General features: G+C 39.6%; 1 protein-coding gene across 2 annotated transcripts in view; it reads right to left on the reverse strand.

Moving 5' to 3' along the window:
• ENPP3 (ectonucleotide pyrophosphatase/phosphodiesterase 3) overlaps positions 1 to 13,515 on the reverse strand; it is a 78,208-nt gene extending 64,693 nt beyond the window's left edge. Inside the window, exons 1-3 of one of the 2 annotated variants that reach the window (XM_047102881.1) lie at positions 13,409 to 13,515; positions 6,856 to 6,931; positions 1,154 to 1,276 (exon numbers count right to left, since the gene is read on the reverse strand). In XM_047102881.1, the coding sequence (XP_046958837.1) occupies positions 1,154 to 1,214 (61 nt within the window). In that variant the 5' untranslated portion in view covers positions 1,215 to 1,276; positions 6,856 to 6,931; positions 13,409 to 13,515. Of the gene's footprint in view, positions 1 to 1,153; positions 1,277 to 6,855; positions 6,932 to 10,452; positions 10,759 to 13,408 lie in introns of those variants that run through there. The other variant, XM_047102880.1, reaches the window with a different exon arrangement.
• Positions 13,516 to 17,265: the final 3,750 nt, after the last annotated feature.

A 17,265-nucleotide genomic window follows, 5' to 3' on the forward strand; every position in this document is an offset into this window, starting at 1 on the left:
AGTGTCTAAAATCAACATCAGCCCTGTGCAGAGACAAATGCATTGAACAGGTAACTGCTGTGTGCTTCCATTGTGCACAAAGTTCTTCATTGCCCTTCACTTATTATTTACTTAGAAAATACTGGGAAAGATTTAGTAAAGGAATACACATCTTATCTACAGTACGTTATCCCTTCCCTCTTGTCCTTTTCAGAAAGCGTAATGTAAGGAGTTCTGTTATTCTAGTCTTACTCTCCTTGAATCACTAGCCACCCCCGTACACACATGCCGTCGCTGGTTTCTTAAAAAATTAAACATTGTGAATGGTCTCTTCTCCCCAGAGAATAGTGTTTTTCAAGTTGCATTCTGTGGAGCACTGGCATCAGAATCACCAAGAATCACCAGCTTTCCAAGTGAATCTTATGCATCCTAAAATCTGAGAGCCACTGCCAATGAAACTAAATAAGATGATTAACTTGAGTCATAGTGAAACTCCATTGTGACATCTGTACTCCATGCAACATACACAGCATCTTGTCTGCTAGAGACTAGTACTCCTCAACCTCAATCAAATCAAGTGTGGACTCTATGTTTAGTACTGTAAAGGGGGGAATGGTAATCATAGATCCCATACACAAGCTGTTATGAGTTAAATAATGTCCCCACAAAATGTTGGAGTCCTAGCCCCCAATGTCATGAATGTGACCTTGCTTAGAAAAAGATCTCTGTAGACACTCAAGTTAAAATGAGGTCCTTAGTGTGGGCCCTATCCAGTGCGACTGGTATTTTTATAAAAAGGGGAAAGTTGGACATGAACTCACACACACAAGTAAGACTGCGAAGACACAAGAGAACTATCCGTGAAGACGGAGGCAGAGTTTGGGGTTACGCTATCACAAACCAACAACTACCAGTGACTGCCAGCAACCCACCAGCTAGGAGAGGGGCAAGGGACAGATTCTCCCTCATAGCCCTTAGAAAGAACCAACCTTCAAAACAGCTATATCCTGGCTTTCTAGCCTCTGGGACTGTGAGAAAATGAATTTCTGTGGGTTAAGTCTCCCCCTCCCCAGTTTCTGTGTTATGGCAGCCCTAGAAAACTAATACACATCGGACGTGCATTCGTGAAAGCACAACCAACATGTTACAATGAACTTATCCTCAGAGTCCATACTTGATTTCACACAGGTGTCTTCAAAATCCCAGCAACAGTCACCCCGCTGTTTACATTCCATATCACACCGGCAGCTCTCCAGTCCTCTGAATGAAGAATCAAAGCATTTCTTCCTGCAACTTCCTGCAGAGTGGAGGAAATGAGAAAACCAGTGCTTAGGAGTTATCCGGTATCTCAGAGCTGGATGAATCACACAGAAGAGGTACCTAGTGCAGACCTGTGACCTCTGTAGGTCAAACAGGTATTTTGTTATTGCGCTGTATGATTCATCAGTGCAAAGTGATAAATAATAAGCAATTTTTCCCTAGGACTCCAGAGAGGTCCCAGACTCAGAAATACCAGGCACCATTAGGTGAAGGTAGGGGGGACAGGCAGAGGCTAAATGTAGTGGAATTGGGTGAAAGTCTGGAGCCGGAACAGCAACTATCCACCCCACTCTGTCTTCACATTGAAGGCTCATAATCTGGAGAAATTTAGGAAAAGTAGCTTTCCTCACAGAGGCAGACACAGAGGATAGCTACGAGGAGAAAAGAGGAACACGCCATATTCACAAACATGAACAGATGGTTACCAGACATTTGAGGATAGCAAGATAATATCCAACATAAAAACATAGACCAAAACAAATAAGAAGAAAAAGAAAGAAAGAAAGAAAGAAAGAGAAAGAAAGAAAGAAAAGGAAAAAGAAAAGCTTGATTTTAAAGGAAACAATGCAAGGAACGGAAGAGTTAAACACAAATATACACACGCACAGCTAATGGTGAGATCCTGTGAAGAGACAACATTGTATCCATGAAATAAGAAAGAAAGCTATAATTTAAAAAAGAGAAATAACATCCTGGGAGTAAAAACATGAGAGATAAAAACATAAGAGCGGTAATGAAAAATTCAGTAGAGGGGTTGTGGTAGGCAGAATCATGGTTCCCAACATGATTTGTTCCCCTAATCCCCAAGACTGAATATGCTATGCTGTTTTACACAGCAAAGAGACATTGCAGATGTAATTAAGGCTATTACTTAGTTGACCTTAAAACAGGAATGTGGTACCTAAAAGTGAAAACAAAGAAAGTGGAGATGATATTATTAAAGAATTCACATTATAAAATTCACCAGAACTGAAAAGCTTAAATTAGTACATCAACATTTTGCAGGGCAAAACTCACACCAAGAGGTCAACAGGAATAAAGTGATCTTGAAAGCTCACGGAGAAAAATCATAAGCAATCTGTAAAAGATCACAAGTCAGAATGGTATCAAATTTCTTAAAAGCAATACTGGAACCTAGAAGATAGGAAAGCAATGTCTTCATTTTTTTTTAAAGGAAAATTATGTTCATCTCAGAATTCAGTATCTAGCCAAACCATTAAGTGTTAAGTTAGGGTGATGAAGATATCTTTATATAGGTAAGAACTCAAGTTAAATCTCATATGCATCCTATTTTAGGAAACTACTAAAGATGTTCTTTAGCAAAATGAGGAAGTAACACAAAGAGATCCAAAAACTATGAGATCCAACACAATGGAGAGTCTAGGGAAATAACAACCATAGGTATATGAGAGCAAACAAAGAGAGCAAACTAAGAGAGCAAACAACACAGATCAGAGCAGCAGGACAGAGGAACAAAAATTAAAATAAAAGATATCACTCTATACCTAACTTTACACTGCCAAAAATGAGAGAGCCAGAGAATGCCAAGAGTTGGTGGGGATACATGGTATGACAGAGTAGGCTGTAGCAGCCATTCTAGGAAGCAATCTGGGGCTACTCAACTGAGTTAAAATACAAACCCTAATTATGAGGGAGCTTGGGGCAAGCTGAAGGCAAAATATAGGTTGGTACACACACACACACCCAGGTGGAATATGTGTGATATTCCTCGGACACTCCTGGCTACCCAAGAACAAAGGAAAGGGGTTTAAGTGCTTGCCATGGTAATACGGGAAATTAAAGCAAATGAAAAATTAAATTCCCTTACTGCCTACAGCCCATTGATAAGTCCTTGAGACAGGCAGAGTGACCTCCCTCTAGGAGCTCAGCTGTTGGATAACGCTTTGCCAGGGGCAAAAAGGAATCTCGGCATAACGTTATCCCAACCTTGAGGATCCCGTAAGTCTGCTTCCTTTATCCCAACTGCCCCAAGATATATGCTGGCAATCATACTCCAAGCTTATGGCCCCCCGATATACATCTAAAGAGTCTCATGACTGAGGTTTTATTAAATGGTAATAAATGGCATTTCCCTAGTAACAGCTAGCCCCTCAAGGTCCTGGAAACCCTGCTTCCAAAATTCCTTAGAGACTTACTCTATCCTTGACCCTCTCCCAATCTGAGGGTATGTAATGAGTTACTGGTCAGGACCCCAGTGAAGTTCTTCCTGCCCATGGGTCCTATCCCCATGCTTTAATAAAATCACCTTTTTGCACCAAAGACATCTTCAAGAATTCTTTCTTGGCCATCAGCTCCAGACCCCACAAACCCTCCATCACCCCAAAATTTCATCACTAAGACCCAGGAATTCTATCCCTGGTAGATGATGAAGCAATCTCACACAAGTCCATAAGGAACCTGCAGGATATATGTGGTGTAAAGGAACTAAAGTCAGTCAGGCACCAGGGGGAGGGCATAGGTTAAATAGTACATTAGATACATGCTAAAGAGTATTAAGTAGTAAGTAGATAGATGCATAAGAATAGATGCATGATAACAATGTAGATCGATCTTAAGAAACATCCAGTGAAAAAGTAACCAAAAAAGTGTTATACCATTTATATAAAAGGCCTTTACATTTTTATATTCACTCACCTGCTTTGAAACATTTTCTGCACATGGTTTCTAGGAAACAACAATCACCTGGCTTTCCTCCCACATTCCTGACAAATTCTTCCTAGGCTTCATCTGTGGGTTTTTTCCCCCACTGCATGTTCCCAATTCTGTAAGGTTAGTGTGTTCCGGTCACATTGCTTTAAGTCCCACGTATGATGCTGATAACCGCCTCACTGTATGTCCATCTAGAACTTCCCTTCAAAAGACAGCCTCATACATCCAACTGCCTTCGTGGTTTTTCCTCTTGGACATCTAGTAGATATTTCAAATTTAACATGTCCAAAAACGAGCTCCTGATTATACTCCCCAAATCAGCTTCTTCTACAGTGTTTCCCATCTCAGGGAATTTCTGTATTTCCAGATGTTCCTATCAAAAATCTTGAGGTCATTCTTCTCTCCTTCTCCGTATCCATTCTGTCAATAAAATCTATCTACCACATCAAAGATATCCAGGACCTAAACATGTCTCACCAGTTACAATCACTGCTGTAGTTCAAGACATAAAACTTGTATGGATTATGGCAATAATTTCCTAATTGGTGTCCCCACGTCTCCTCGTTTCACTCTGCCATTTATTCAAACACAGTAGCCTGAATGAGTGTACCGAAAGCAAACCACAGCATGTCATTTCTCTGCTCCAATCACTTCCCAGCACTCTCAGAATGAAAGCCTGTGGCCATATTCAATCTATCAGCCTCACTGATTTGGCTTCTCTTCAGTCCTTTGGTCCATCTCATTTTATGACCAACCTCCTTCTTGTCCTCTTAGTTAGAACTCACTGATCTTGTTACTTGTTAAATGAACTTGCCATGCAAGCTCCTGCCTTAAGCCTTTGCACTTGTTTTTTTTCCTCTTGCCTGGAATGTCCCTCCACAAATATCCCTGTTTCTCCCTTACTTCTTCAGCTCTTTACAAAAGTTATTTCACATACACCCCCAATCCTACCCCAACTCAATATTTTATAATCCCCTTTTCAGTTTTACTTACTCCCTAGCACTTCATCATATATGTATGTATATATATATATATATATGACTTATTTATTTTTTTATTGTCTCCCTTCCATGCTAGAATGTAAACTCTTTGAAGTTTCCCAGTAATTAGAATAGTACCTAGCATACAGTCAGTGTTCAATTATTGAAGAGTAAGTAAAAAGCATGTGCACATAAAAGAACACATTTTTTAATGTTTTATTTATTTTTGACAGAGAGAGAGAGAGAGACAGAGAGACAGACAGAGAGACAGAGCATGAGTGGGGGAGGAGCAGAGAGAGAGGGAGACACAGAACCTGAAGGAGGCTCCAGGCTCTGAGCTGTCAGCACAGAGCCCGACACGGGGCTCAAACTCACAGACTGCGAGATCATGACCTGAGCCGAAGTCGGATGCTCAACCGACTGAGCCACCTAGGCGCCCCAAAAGAACACATTTATAAGAATACATACAAACTCAAACTAGAAGAACTACTTTTAAAATTCACACTGCCTATGAAAAGCAGGTTAACTGGAATGGAGAATGGTGAAAATGGTCCAGGGTTGGGGATTAGGAATCAGTGGTAAAAGAATGAGGAGGTGAATATTTCAAGAGTGCTGGCAAAGGAGGGGCAGGAGTTAAATACCAAAGTCCTGGAGGGGGTGGTGCCACATGAGGGTTGACAGATGGAGATAAAAGGACAAGAATAAGGAACAATGACACTGGGAAGCCAGCCAGTAGGTGCAATAAAATAAGGAAGTGAGAGAAACAGTCAAAATAATCAGAGATTTTGTTCAGAGATTAGTATGTGCCTCTTGCAATTAATTTACGTGATGCAAGGATAAGAGAACCAAGAAGTGATGTACTTCTGTGCACACTTACATCAGAATACTACTACTAAAGTGGCCCAGCAACATTTGTTAGATCTAGGCCTAGGGCTCTGTAGTTCAGAAACACAACCTGTAGCTCTGTACTATAATTCAGTACATATAATTTTGAGCCAAGTGACTCAGAAAAGATAGTAATTTTCCAGGTAAGGTCCACCTTTTCAGTTCTGCCATGTTCCCATGCTATCCTGGGAGCACTGAGTGTTTGTTAATTTTTAAGTGAAAACATAACTGAAAAATTGTTTATCAGTCTCACCAAGAGTCTCCCTAATGAAGAAGCAAAAAGACCTTCCCCAAGGGAGTCAAACTAAAAGTTAATCGGCCCAATTAAAAAGGAGAACAGATGATCTCATGTCCGACCTCCTACTTCCCCTTAATAAAAGTACCCAAACGATACATAACAAGACTTAGACAATGCTTGTAAATGATTTATTTATTGTTCATATTGACCAGATATTGTAAAAAAAGATGTATTTTGATATGTTGCAGCATCTTTCTCCTATTTTTTCTTTGCTTCTCAGGAGGAAAAATAAAGAAACATGAAGCTTTTAGTCTGTACTACATTTCAAGAATGTGTCATTGCCTAGCCAAGAAATGGTGAGATTTCAATAAGAAAGTGATACCTTCTCCCAGGAGGTACTGGGAGGGGAGTAACCAAGACTTTTGAGGCCAAGTTTATCAGCAGGTAGGAATGACTAGAGTAGATGCTGAGACAGAAGGAGTCTTTGATCCAGTTATCAAATACTCTATGAAGGTGAGAACAAATGAGGGGAAAATACAGGAATGATATGACTCTCAAAGGAGTAAGGGGTGGGGGTAAAAGAGTGAAGCCCAGAAGTGACATTAGATAATGCTAACCACAGATGTGGGCTCCCGATAAGTGCGGTGTGGGAGAAGAAGAAACCTTGGATGAGACTGCTCCACGCAAGAGAGAGGGGGCTCGAGAGAAGGGACAAGTTTCAACGGTAAAGGTGAGGAGAAAGGAGGAATCAGGAAATGTGTTGAGAAAACACTGAGGGGTTACCTTGCTCCTCTTGTCGCCTGAGTCCAAGCCCCAGGCCCAGTCCAAGTGACACAATCACCAACAAAGCAAGGAGAACCTATATTTAAAATAAGGAAAAGTGACCTTTACAATTTTTAAAAAATGTACAAAGGTACAAAGATCCTGCCCTCTGTCAGTGAATCTAAAGCCACACAGCAAGCTAGTTATTCATAACACCAGATCCAACAGTGACAGGGGAACGTACAGTTTTAAAGGCCTGAAAATAAGAAAGCTCTGGGAACAAGTTTAAAATAGTATTTACTACGGATCTTTAAATTCCAATGTATGAGTCCTGGTTAGTGTAACCCCAGATTGAGTTAAAGTATGGATGAAACTACGAGGGCCATTTACCTTTGCCCACTTCTCATTCTTAACTAGGTACCTGTTTGGAGATGATTTATCTAAGAGCATTCCTGAGTTGTGAAATCGTAACTACCTCATTCCTAGGGAGCAGGGGTTTCCCTCCCAGCTCTGTCCTATGGAGGGGATGAGAATAGTTAATACGTGTGAAAATACAGCATTCAAATAATTAACTGGCAAATGATCGCTTTGATCTCTAGCACAGACAACCATGTGGAAGCTCTATGACCAAAGATTGTGTGTGTCACTCATTATCACTACTGCTGACAAGGCTCCTCAGTGTAGTGGACTTTATGCAATGACTAGAATTAAACTGTGATATAATTGCAGAGAATTATTCCCACTCACCTTTTTCCCCACCCAGTAAGTCCAATGATAAGCATGCTGGATGACAGAGCTTGAAAAATATATATTGCCATAGAATATGAACACAACAGACACATGAATTACTTAGGAATGTATTTTACAACTCCAATAACCTTTGTTATAGCTTTTTAAAAAATCACTTTCATAAAAAACACAATAACAAAATTTGCTTCGATAATACTGTAAACCACTGATTTTGTTTTCACTCTGAAAATCAACTGGAAAATTAACATATCTAACTTTAGAACAGCATTGGATTCAGGGACTGGGAAAATATGTGAAAATACTATGTAAACAATTCTTTTTTTTTAATATTTTATTTTAAGTAATCTCTATACCCAACGTGGGGCTCAAACTCACAACCCCGAGATCGAGTCACATGTTCTATGGACTGAGCCACCCAGGCACCCCCTATGAAAACAATTCTTACATAAAGTCTGAAACTTAGCCCAAGTTTCAGTGACCTTCCAGCATTCAGTGGAAAGAGGAGAGGGAAAAAGTGAACATAAATAGTTACTAAATAGCATCACTAGCACTGAGTCCCTTATTATGATGCTAAAAAGCCACATGTGACCAGGACTAGGAATACAAAGCAGGGAAACACTGGGATATAGTCCTATGGTAAACCTCATAGATTTACAAAATCTATGTAAATCATAGATTTAAAAATTGGTATATTTTGGTTTACATCTTATCATTAGTCCTTTTACCATTCAAACTTGATGGGAAAATAAGCAGCATCTAGCTGTCCCTAGGATGCTCTAGAACTTTTTCCTGTTAAATCTTAGTGTCTGTTTCCTCACGACTCTACTTGTTCTGTGTATTTTTGGCTTGCTCTCACATTATTCTGTAAATTCCCTGAGAAGAAGCTTCATTTTTTAAAAATTTTGTTTAAAGGGGCAGAGAGAGGGGGACAGAGGATCTGACAGGCTGACAGCAGTGAGCCGATGTGGAGCTCCAACTCACATGACCTGAGCTGAAGTCGGACACTCAACCGACTGAGCCACTGAAGTGTCCCAAAGAAGCTTCATTTTTAATCTCCTATAATCACTTCCTCTAAATGAGTAATTCTGAGTTAGCTTCTTGATATTTAGGTGCACATGCATCTTAAACTATTTATGCTAGCTACAAAATGGACAGGAGAGAACTCGGACTCCAAAAATCACCAAGAAGCCAACATTTGGCTTTAGAAAGCTGTATAAAGAGTGCCAGCAACACAGTAGATACATCTAAAGTTTCTTGAATGAAACCTATGTTAAAATTTGGAAACAGGGTATTTCTGAAACTACAATTTTAAAATACTGAGCTTCTAGGGGCCCCTGGGTGGCTCAGTCAGTTAAGTGCCCGACTTCGGGTCAGGTCATGATCTTGCGGTTTGTGAGGTCGAGCCCCGTGTCGGGCTCTATGCTGACAGCTCGAAGCCTGGATCCTGCTTCAGATTCTGTGTCTCCCTCTCTCTCTGTCCCTCCCCTGCCCATGCTCCGTCTCTCTCTTTCAATAATAAATAAGTTTAAAAAAAAATTAAAATACTGAGCTTCTATTATACATACTAGTAAACCACTGGAAGGATAGAAAGAAGGAACATAAGTGATGCACAAAATTTTGTTTTCAAGGAGTTTATAATTTCTTTAATTTATAGATGGAATAAATCTAATAAATGGCATAAGAGCTAAAAGAGCACTCTAAAGTTCCCAGAAGGATAATGACTAAATAGAGTATCTTGACAGTTTACTTTGTTATAGCTCCCGGGCTCGATGCTCACACACATTGTTTCATTTACTTCTAGAAACAATGCTTGAGTGACAGAATGGTGGTGACATTACCTAAGGCAGGGAACTTAGGAGAAAAATGCAGCAGGATAGGTGTGAGAAATTATGCAACTGTTTTTGGCTGGAGTTACTGGATGAGAGCCAGCAAGCAGGCATTTGAAGTCTTGTGCCAGAAACTCAGCAAGAAGTCAGACCTACCGGCCTACTTGAAATTCTTGGTTGAGAATATGACTTTTACAACCATGAAAAGATGAGATTGCCTAATGGAAAGATATTGAGACAAGGTTTGGTGGAACGCTATGTGCAAGAAAGAAGAAAGTCAGCCAAGAATGCAGATAAAGAGAAAAGTCATAAAAATGGGGATATCAATGCCATCACGGAAGCATGGGGAGAGAATAATTCAAGATGAGAACAGAACAATATCCACATATTGTTGTTATGGAGACACAGCAGGAGGACAGAGGAGAAGGAAAGATTTTCAAGGAGATGACTTCAGGAGAGTGAAAACAAGCAAGGGAACAGGGAATGAATGGGTGAGTGGTGAGAAAACCGGGGCAGTGGATGGAGCTCCCCTTCCCCAAACATTTGAGAGAGTAATCAAATCAAGGAAAGCTTTATTTTTCAGAACAGGGAAGATCTTAACATATAAAAAAAAAAAAAGCAAAGAGAAAAAAGGTAAAAGAGACCGTCTTTAGGAGTAAAGAAAACTAGATAAAAGCAACAGTCCAACAAAGAATATGACATACAGTGATCTTTGATTTTTTAAACTGTGGTCTTAAAAATATTCACGCAATAAAATGGTGATTTGGGATGGGGTTATAATAGTGCTAAAATCAATTCTGCAAAGTGTTTTGCCACAAGATGCCAACTTTTTAGGATGGATCAGATATTAACTTGTTATTCAAATTTCTTAGGCAAAATGGTATTCAAAATATTAACGTGGCATTGGAGCTGTCACAAGGGCCAAAGTGAATGCAATCACTTAAAACTTTACACTCAAAAAGCAACACCAATGTAAATGGGGAGTCATACACTTAACATTTATCACAAAGCTACAAAGACTGAAATTAAAAGCTGTACTTACAATACAAATTATTTTATACGTCCTAACAGTGCTCCTCTTGACAGGTTCTTCCATTGATAGAATCTGCATAGACTCCATTAGCCGTATAAACCTGTTTTACTAGAAGACAGTAGTACTCCTTCCTTTTTCTAGTCCAGCAAAGAGAAACTGAATGAGTTACACAGCTGTGAGTAACTTCAATGTTTTGGAAGGTCACAGCTCGTTAATGATTGGACAATCAAAAGGGAGGAAAAAGGCTGTAATGACAATAGTGTCATGAGATCAAAGTCCTCTTCCAGGACATTGTAGACAAATACTACATATTAATAAAAGTATATGTAACAATAATAATAATCAAATTTTAATACAATTTGATCATTTGTTTTCTTCAAAAATAACCCAAAACAAATGGTTTTGTTATAGAAATTCCAGGGAGTTTCTACATTTGTAATACACTTCATTTCACAGTTGAAAGTCAACATACTAAAAATGTGCTTTAACCATATAGGAATCCCATAACTCTGTTCAATTTATATAAAGTACTTAATTATAAAAGAATTATGTCTTCTGTTTTAAAGGGTTCACGGTTTGAAATGTTTTCATACGTATTATCTCATATCAAACTTAACAACATCCCTTATAAACATTTTATTCCTATTTTGTAGTTGAGTCAAATAAAGGTCTGATTATTCAAAGTCAGGTCTGTGACTTACTTGTCCCAAGTCACATATTTACTAGATTCCAGAAGTAGAACTGAAACCCAAGTCTTCTACTCCCCAAATTCAAGTTAACTTTCACTGAGCAATTAAACTCGCTCTTTTCTTCTTTACATAGACCAGAGCATCCTCATACATGCACTTCATGCTGAGAAGGGGAGTACAGGTTTATGATGAAAGAAATAAATTAACAGCAATGTAGCCAGAGAGTTATGGTAAATGGTGGGCATAAGCTCTTCCAGCTTAAATGACTCTAAGGCAGTAATTCTCAAAATGTGATTCCCTGGAACACTAGTCCTATGAAAACCTCCTTGGTTACATAAAGCTTTAGAACTCTTTTCTAATGTAAAGATTATTTTAAAAAATCCTGTAGGTTCAGTATAGTCTTTGGAAAACACTAAACTATTACAATCTTAAAAGCAGTGAAAAGAAATAGGAAAAGAATCTATCCCAATATACAATGACTTATAAATATGAATATTATTTCTGAAAGTCATGTCAAAATCCCCTTTTCTTTCTTTTTTTTTTTTTTTAAAAATTTTTTTTTTCAACGTTTTTTATTTATTTTTTTTGGGACAGAGAGAGACAGAGCATGAACGGGGGAGGGGCAGAGAGAGAGGGAGACACAGAATCAGAAACAGGCTCCAGGCTCTGAGCCATCAGCCCAGAGCCTGACGCGGGGCTCGAACTCCCGGACCGCGAGATCGTGACCTGGCTGAAGTCGGACCCTTAACCGACTGCGCCACCCAGGCGCCCCAAAATCCCCTTTTCTACTATTGGAGCCCATGCCCTTAAGGAAAACTGCAGAATAAGAGCCATGTTTCCTTTTAAGGGTTTGTGCTGTTCTTTCTCAGCTCAGGATACCCCCCCCCCAACTTTACCTTGATGCCTAACCAGTGGAAGTACCCGCATGAGTTGCTGACACAGAAGAAATGAGTTTTAGAAGAAGATGCCATAGAGATAACCTAAACCTAAATCAAAGTCCAAAGCCCTCTTTACATGGACAGCAAAGAAGTAAACAAAAACATGTTTGGATGCCTTTGGCAAAAGGTTCTCTGCAGAGGATAGACTTAGAAATACCCCAAGTAGTTTTTTTTAATTTTTGTTTTTATTTTTTAAATCCTGAAGCCCAGTCCACTTCAACTGAATTAGAATCTTCTGGATTTGGGGCTAAAATATCCCTCCAAGCCATTTTATATGTAACCAAGTTCAGTGTAAACACTTTGTTTTGAGCAGCACATGCACTTTTGAATTCTCTTTTGCAAATATTTACTACGGATTCTACTTAAACTTTAGGTTTAAGATAAGACTAGAGGACCTCTAGAGCTTGACTACTTGCCCAAGATCACCTTGGTTAGTGCTATCTCAGAAGTCAGATTCTGCCTGGTGTGGAAACTGCCGCTTCAGGGGGTACTGTTGTCATCATTGCTGTTGTAGCAAACAGATTGTAAGAAAGAAAAATCCAGCCTACACCACAATTTGTATCAAAATTAGGAGATTCCTAGGAATTATGGCTTTTATCTAGTTTTCTGACATATAGCTTCAATTTTTCTATTTGCACTTAAGACAATCTATCTAGTCTGCCTTGACTCTCATTAACAGTGCTCTTACTTTTACCTTCCTCTCTGTGATGGTAGTTTTGCACATCAGTTTGGCTAAGCTATGCTACCCAGTTATTTAACCAAAAGCTAATCGAGGATATTGCCATGATGGTTTTTTTTGTAAAGGTGGTAATATCTACAATCATTTGTCTTTTAATGAAAGAAGATTACCCCTAATAATGTTGGTGGCTTTCCATCCAGTTTCAGACTAAAAGAACAAGAAATTTTGCCTCAAGATTACACCATCAGCCCAAGTTTCCAGCCTGTCAGCCTGCCCTGCCCTGTAAGTTTCAGACTTGCTAGCCCCCACAATCAAGTGAGCCAATTCCTTTCTCTCCCTCTCTTCTCTCTCTCTCTCTCTCTCTCTCTCTCTCTCTCTGTGTGTGTGTGTGTGTCTTTCTCTGTCCATCTCCATCTCCCTCTCCCTCTCCCCCTCCCCCCCCACCTCCACCTTGTTCTGTTTCTCTGGAGAATCTTGACTGATACATCCTTTGAACATCTCACATTTTTCCTTCTTTTTAAGACTTTACCTTATTTTAAACTCCCTTCCTTATTTGGCCCTCCAGGATCTATTATCTTGGTTTTTGTCTTCTTGATTTCTAACTCTTTGTCTTGGTATTTTCTATAATAATTTGTATACCTTGACTCCAGAAGTCTTACCTGGTACTCATACCCCAGTTGCACTCAAATGCTCCTTGCTGGTACTCTCCATGATGTCACTTGATTCTATACCAACTTTGTTCACCAGAATACACCGACTCTGGCTCTGTCTTTTTGTTACTATATTCATTACCTCTCCCCACTGCCCAAACTTCCTTCCTCTCTGCTTCTACCCTCATCCTCTATCTTTTTTCAACCCTGAGAACACAAAAACACCAGATAAGAAAGTCAAGCGGCCTCTGATAAAGTCTTGCCTGTCTCACTTACTGGTTGACTCTTAACACCAAATTCTACATTTTAAGGTGATCTCAAATTATCTCAAAATTACTAAATTAATGGAAAAATATCTTAGTCCTTCAGATCCTGAGGTGAGTAAACCTCAGGGAATTTACCTGAGACACTTACACGCAGGAGTAGTAGAGACGTTAGATTGTCCAGTCTCTAGTCATATTTTCTGCTATTAGCAATTCCCCTAAATGAACCCTAACCCCAACCTTTTTTGAGTGTCTCAAGTCTTAAAACTTATTCCCAACAGGGGCACCTGGGTGGCTCAGTTGGTTAAGCATCCAACTATGGCTCAGGTCATCATCTCACTGTTCATGGATTTGAGCCCCATGTCAGGCTCTGTGCTGATAGCTCAGTGCCTGGAGCCTGCTTCGGACTCTGCGCCTCCCTCTCTCTCTCCCCGCCCCCACTCATGCTCTGTCTCTGTCTCTCTCTCTCTCAAAAATAAATAAACATTAAAAAGAAAAACTTATTCCTAACAGTTCACCTGAGCATTGGACTCTGGACAAATCCACACCTTCCATGCAACTTAGACTTTGGAATACACTGTACAGTCACCTGGATCTGATCCTATTACTCTCTAAGTTACTTGAACCTTGTAAGCCACTGTATTCTTTACCCTTGTAAAAACTAGAACAATCTGCACCTTCTGGGTTCTCTGAAAGCTTCCCTGTGCAGACTGTAATACTTAATGGCCTAGAACACTTATGCTCTCAAAGGCAGCGATCATTACATCTCCTACCAATCATAAATATTTCTCACACTCTACAAGGTCCTTGTGCCCACAGAATACTGAGAACTTTTCTAAAGTCAAAGAAAAAAACAGCAAGTATGCTGCTGTCTTGGGAAAGCCCCAGGGACATGCCAACATCAACTTCCTTAAGGCTCATAAACCTGTCCTTCCTGGTTCCAGCACTAGAGCTTTGGTGGTAGTTGGACAAGCCAGACTGGGAAGGCCCAGAGAAACTGGATACACTGAGGGAGGTGGTGAAGTTGAGGCAGATACTGGGCTCAGGCCCAGCAGTAGGAAGGAGTCCGTTAAAGTTGAAAGACTTCAAATAACACAATAACAGAGGGGCAGGTGGCCAACTTCAAGGAGGGCCTCTTTTAAGGAAAAGGCAAAAAAAACCTACAGAGAGGTTGACGAGCATGCCTAGCAAGCAAAAAGCTACCCTGATAGGCAGTTCCTTAGTATAGGAAAAGCAGATGCTAGTCTTTGGCCAGTGAAGATCCCGTATTGGAGCTAATTCCAGGACTGGCAGTCCCGGTGGGACTGGTGTTAGCAATGCTGAACCAGGGCTGGAAGGCAACATTTTACCTGAAGGTCAAAAGCTCAGCGTGGGCCTCAGGACCCAAGTTCTCAAAACTGAAATATAAGTAAATAAATAAAGTGTCTGGGTTACTAGACATCCAAACGATGACTATAATAAAGTAAAATCAATTCCCATAGCTTGAGATCAATATTTTGCAGTACTATGTGTGTGAAATGACATTTTCCAACATAAAACACATAAAATCTCATTGCCAATAAACACAGTTGAACATTTATAATCAACTTAGAGATAGGGAACAGTAATTTTGAACCTCGGGTAAATAAAACATTTTCTCTATAATTATTGTGTTTTTAATTTTATCAATAAAAAATTGCAAAAATTTATTTAACTTAGTATATAAACATGCACACATCTCTGATTTTATATACATAACTACATAATATCTTTAGTTTTGCTTTTTGGCTCACAATGTTTAAAATATTGACTAACTGGACCTTTACAGTATTGCTAATCCCTAATCTACCCCTAAATTCTCCCAAGTTTCAAAGACTGCCACTTACTTACCCAGCCACTAACGTACTTACCCAGAGAAACATGCACCAGCCTGTCATTTGAACCACCAATTACCACCTCTTGTGATTCAGAAGTCAGGAAGCTGGTCTGATGCCTCCTAAAGCATTGCAATTATTTTCTACTGAATAATCAACATTTCTAAGGTCGTCTCTAGGTCCTGGAACACTATTTCTCTTACTTTGTCTCAAGTGCAGAAATATGGCCCAGTAATGTCAGAATTCTAAGACTCTTTCCTATACACTTCAAAACTCAAAATTTTTACTTCCAAAAATTTTCCAAGCTTTAGTAGGCTCTTCATGTTTTCAATGTTCTCAAGTGGACCTCATTTGTGACTGAAGTTCTAGAGACATCTCCAGAAAGACATCCTAAAACTAGAGGGCTATCATACTACCTGAGTTCTCCAAGGCTATCCAAGGTCTATGAACATATAGGCTGTGGGTTTGTTCTACTTCTCTGAAGCCTGGAAGGAATTGAATTATTTCCCAAAACTCTGGAATCTCTCTGGCATGTCAGCTCCATGCAGTTTTGGCTTGCCATTTGGTCCATTATCTGTCACAATGGCCAGCACCTAGAAGACATTCAATAGACACTTGTTAAGTAAATCATTAATGGTTTCAGAAACAACCTGGGAGGTCTAAGCCCACTCTCATAAATGTCTAATAAACCAAATTATAATAAATTATGATAACTTTATTAGATATAACTTTGTATGTGATCCACATCTTTTCCTACATCTATAGCATTTCAGAAATAGCTATCACTTCAGAGGTAAGACTTGCCCATGAAATAAAAGCCCTTTGGATGCTTTCATTTAATTCAGAGTAAGAAATAACAACTGAGCACCATCAAGCCCTAGATTTTATGCCAGGTGATGCAAGAATGTTTAGCATCTACTCTAAAGATCTTCTGTCTGGTAGCAGAGACATTTTTAACCATAATACAGTGTGATATGTGCTATCTTAGTTGCATTAATGAAGTGTTACGGGAATGGAGGAGGAAATAATTGAAATTTTCTCAGAGACAGGGTGCCTGCGTGACTCAGTTGATTAAGCATCAGACTTTAGCTCAGGTCATGATCTAACGGTTCGTGGGTGTGAGCCCCGTGTTGGACTCTGTGCTGACAGCTCAGAGCCTGGAGTCTGCTTCAGGTTCTGTGTCTCCCTCTCTCTCTCTGACCCTCTTTTGCTCACACTCTGTCTCTCAAAAATAAATAAAAATGTTAAATTTTTTTTTTAATTTTCTCAGAGAATTCAGAAAGGTATCAACATTAGTTTGCTAGGACTGCCATGACAAAATACCCCAGATTGGGTGGCTTAAACTACAGAAATTTATTTTCTCACAAGTCTGGAAGCTGGAAGTCCAAGATCAAGTTGATGCAGAGCTGGCTTCTCCTAAGGCCCCTCTCCTTGGCTTACAGATGACCACCTTCTCTCTGTGACTTTGCATGGCTGGCTCTCTGTGCATGCACCTGTCTGATATCTCTGTCTGCATCCCAATCTTCTCTCCTTCAAAGGACACTAGCCGTATCGGTTAGGGCCTACCCTATTGACCTCATTTTAACTCAATTACCTTTTTAAAGACTCTGTTTCCAAATACAGTCCTATTCTACAGTACTAGGACTTCAACATATGAATTTTAGGGAAACAAATAATGCCATAACTTAAGAGGTAACATTTCTAATAAACATTATCTGACTTAAAAAGTAACTCAAGCACTATTGCTGAG

Source organism: Lynx rufus, unplaced genomic scaffold, assembly GCF_022079265.1.
Source record: "Lynx rufus isolate CCGP_SWC_20201006 ecotype Redwood Valley unplaced genomic scaffold, mLynRuf1.p SCAF_6, whole genome shotgun sequence".
Lineage (NCBI taxonomy): Eukaryota > Metazoa > Chordata > Mammalia > Carnivora > Felidae > Lynx > Lynx rufus.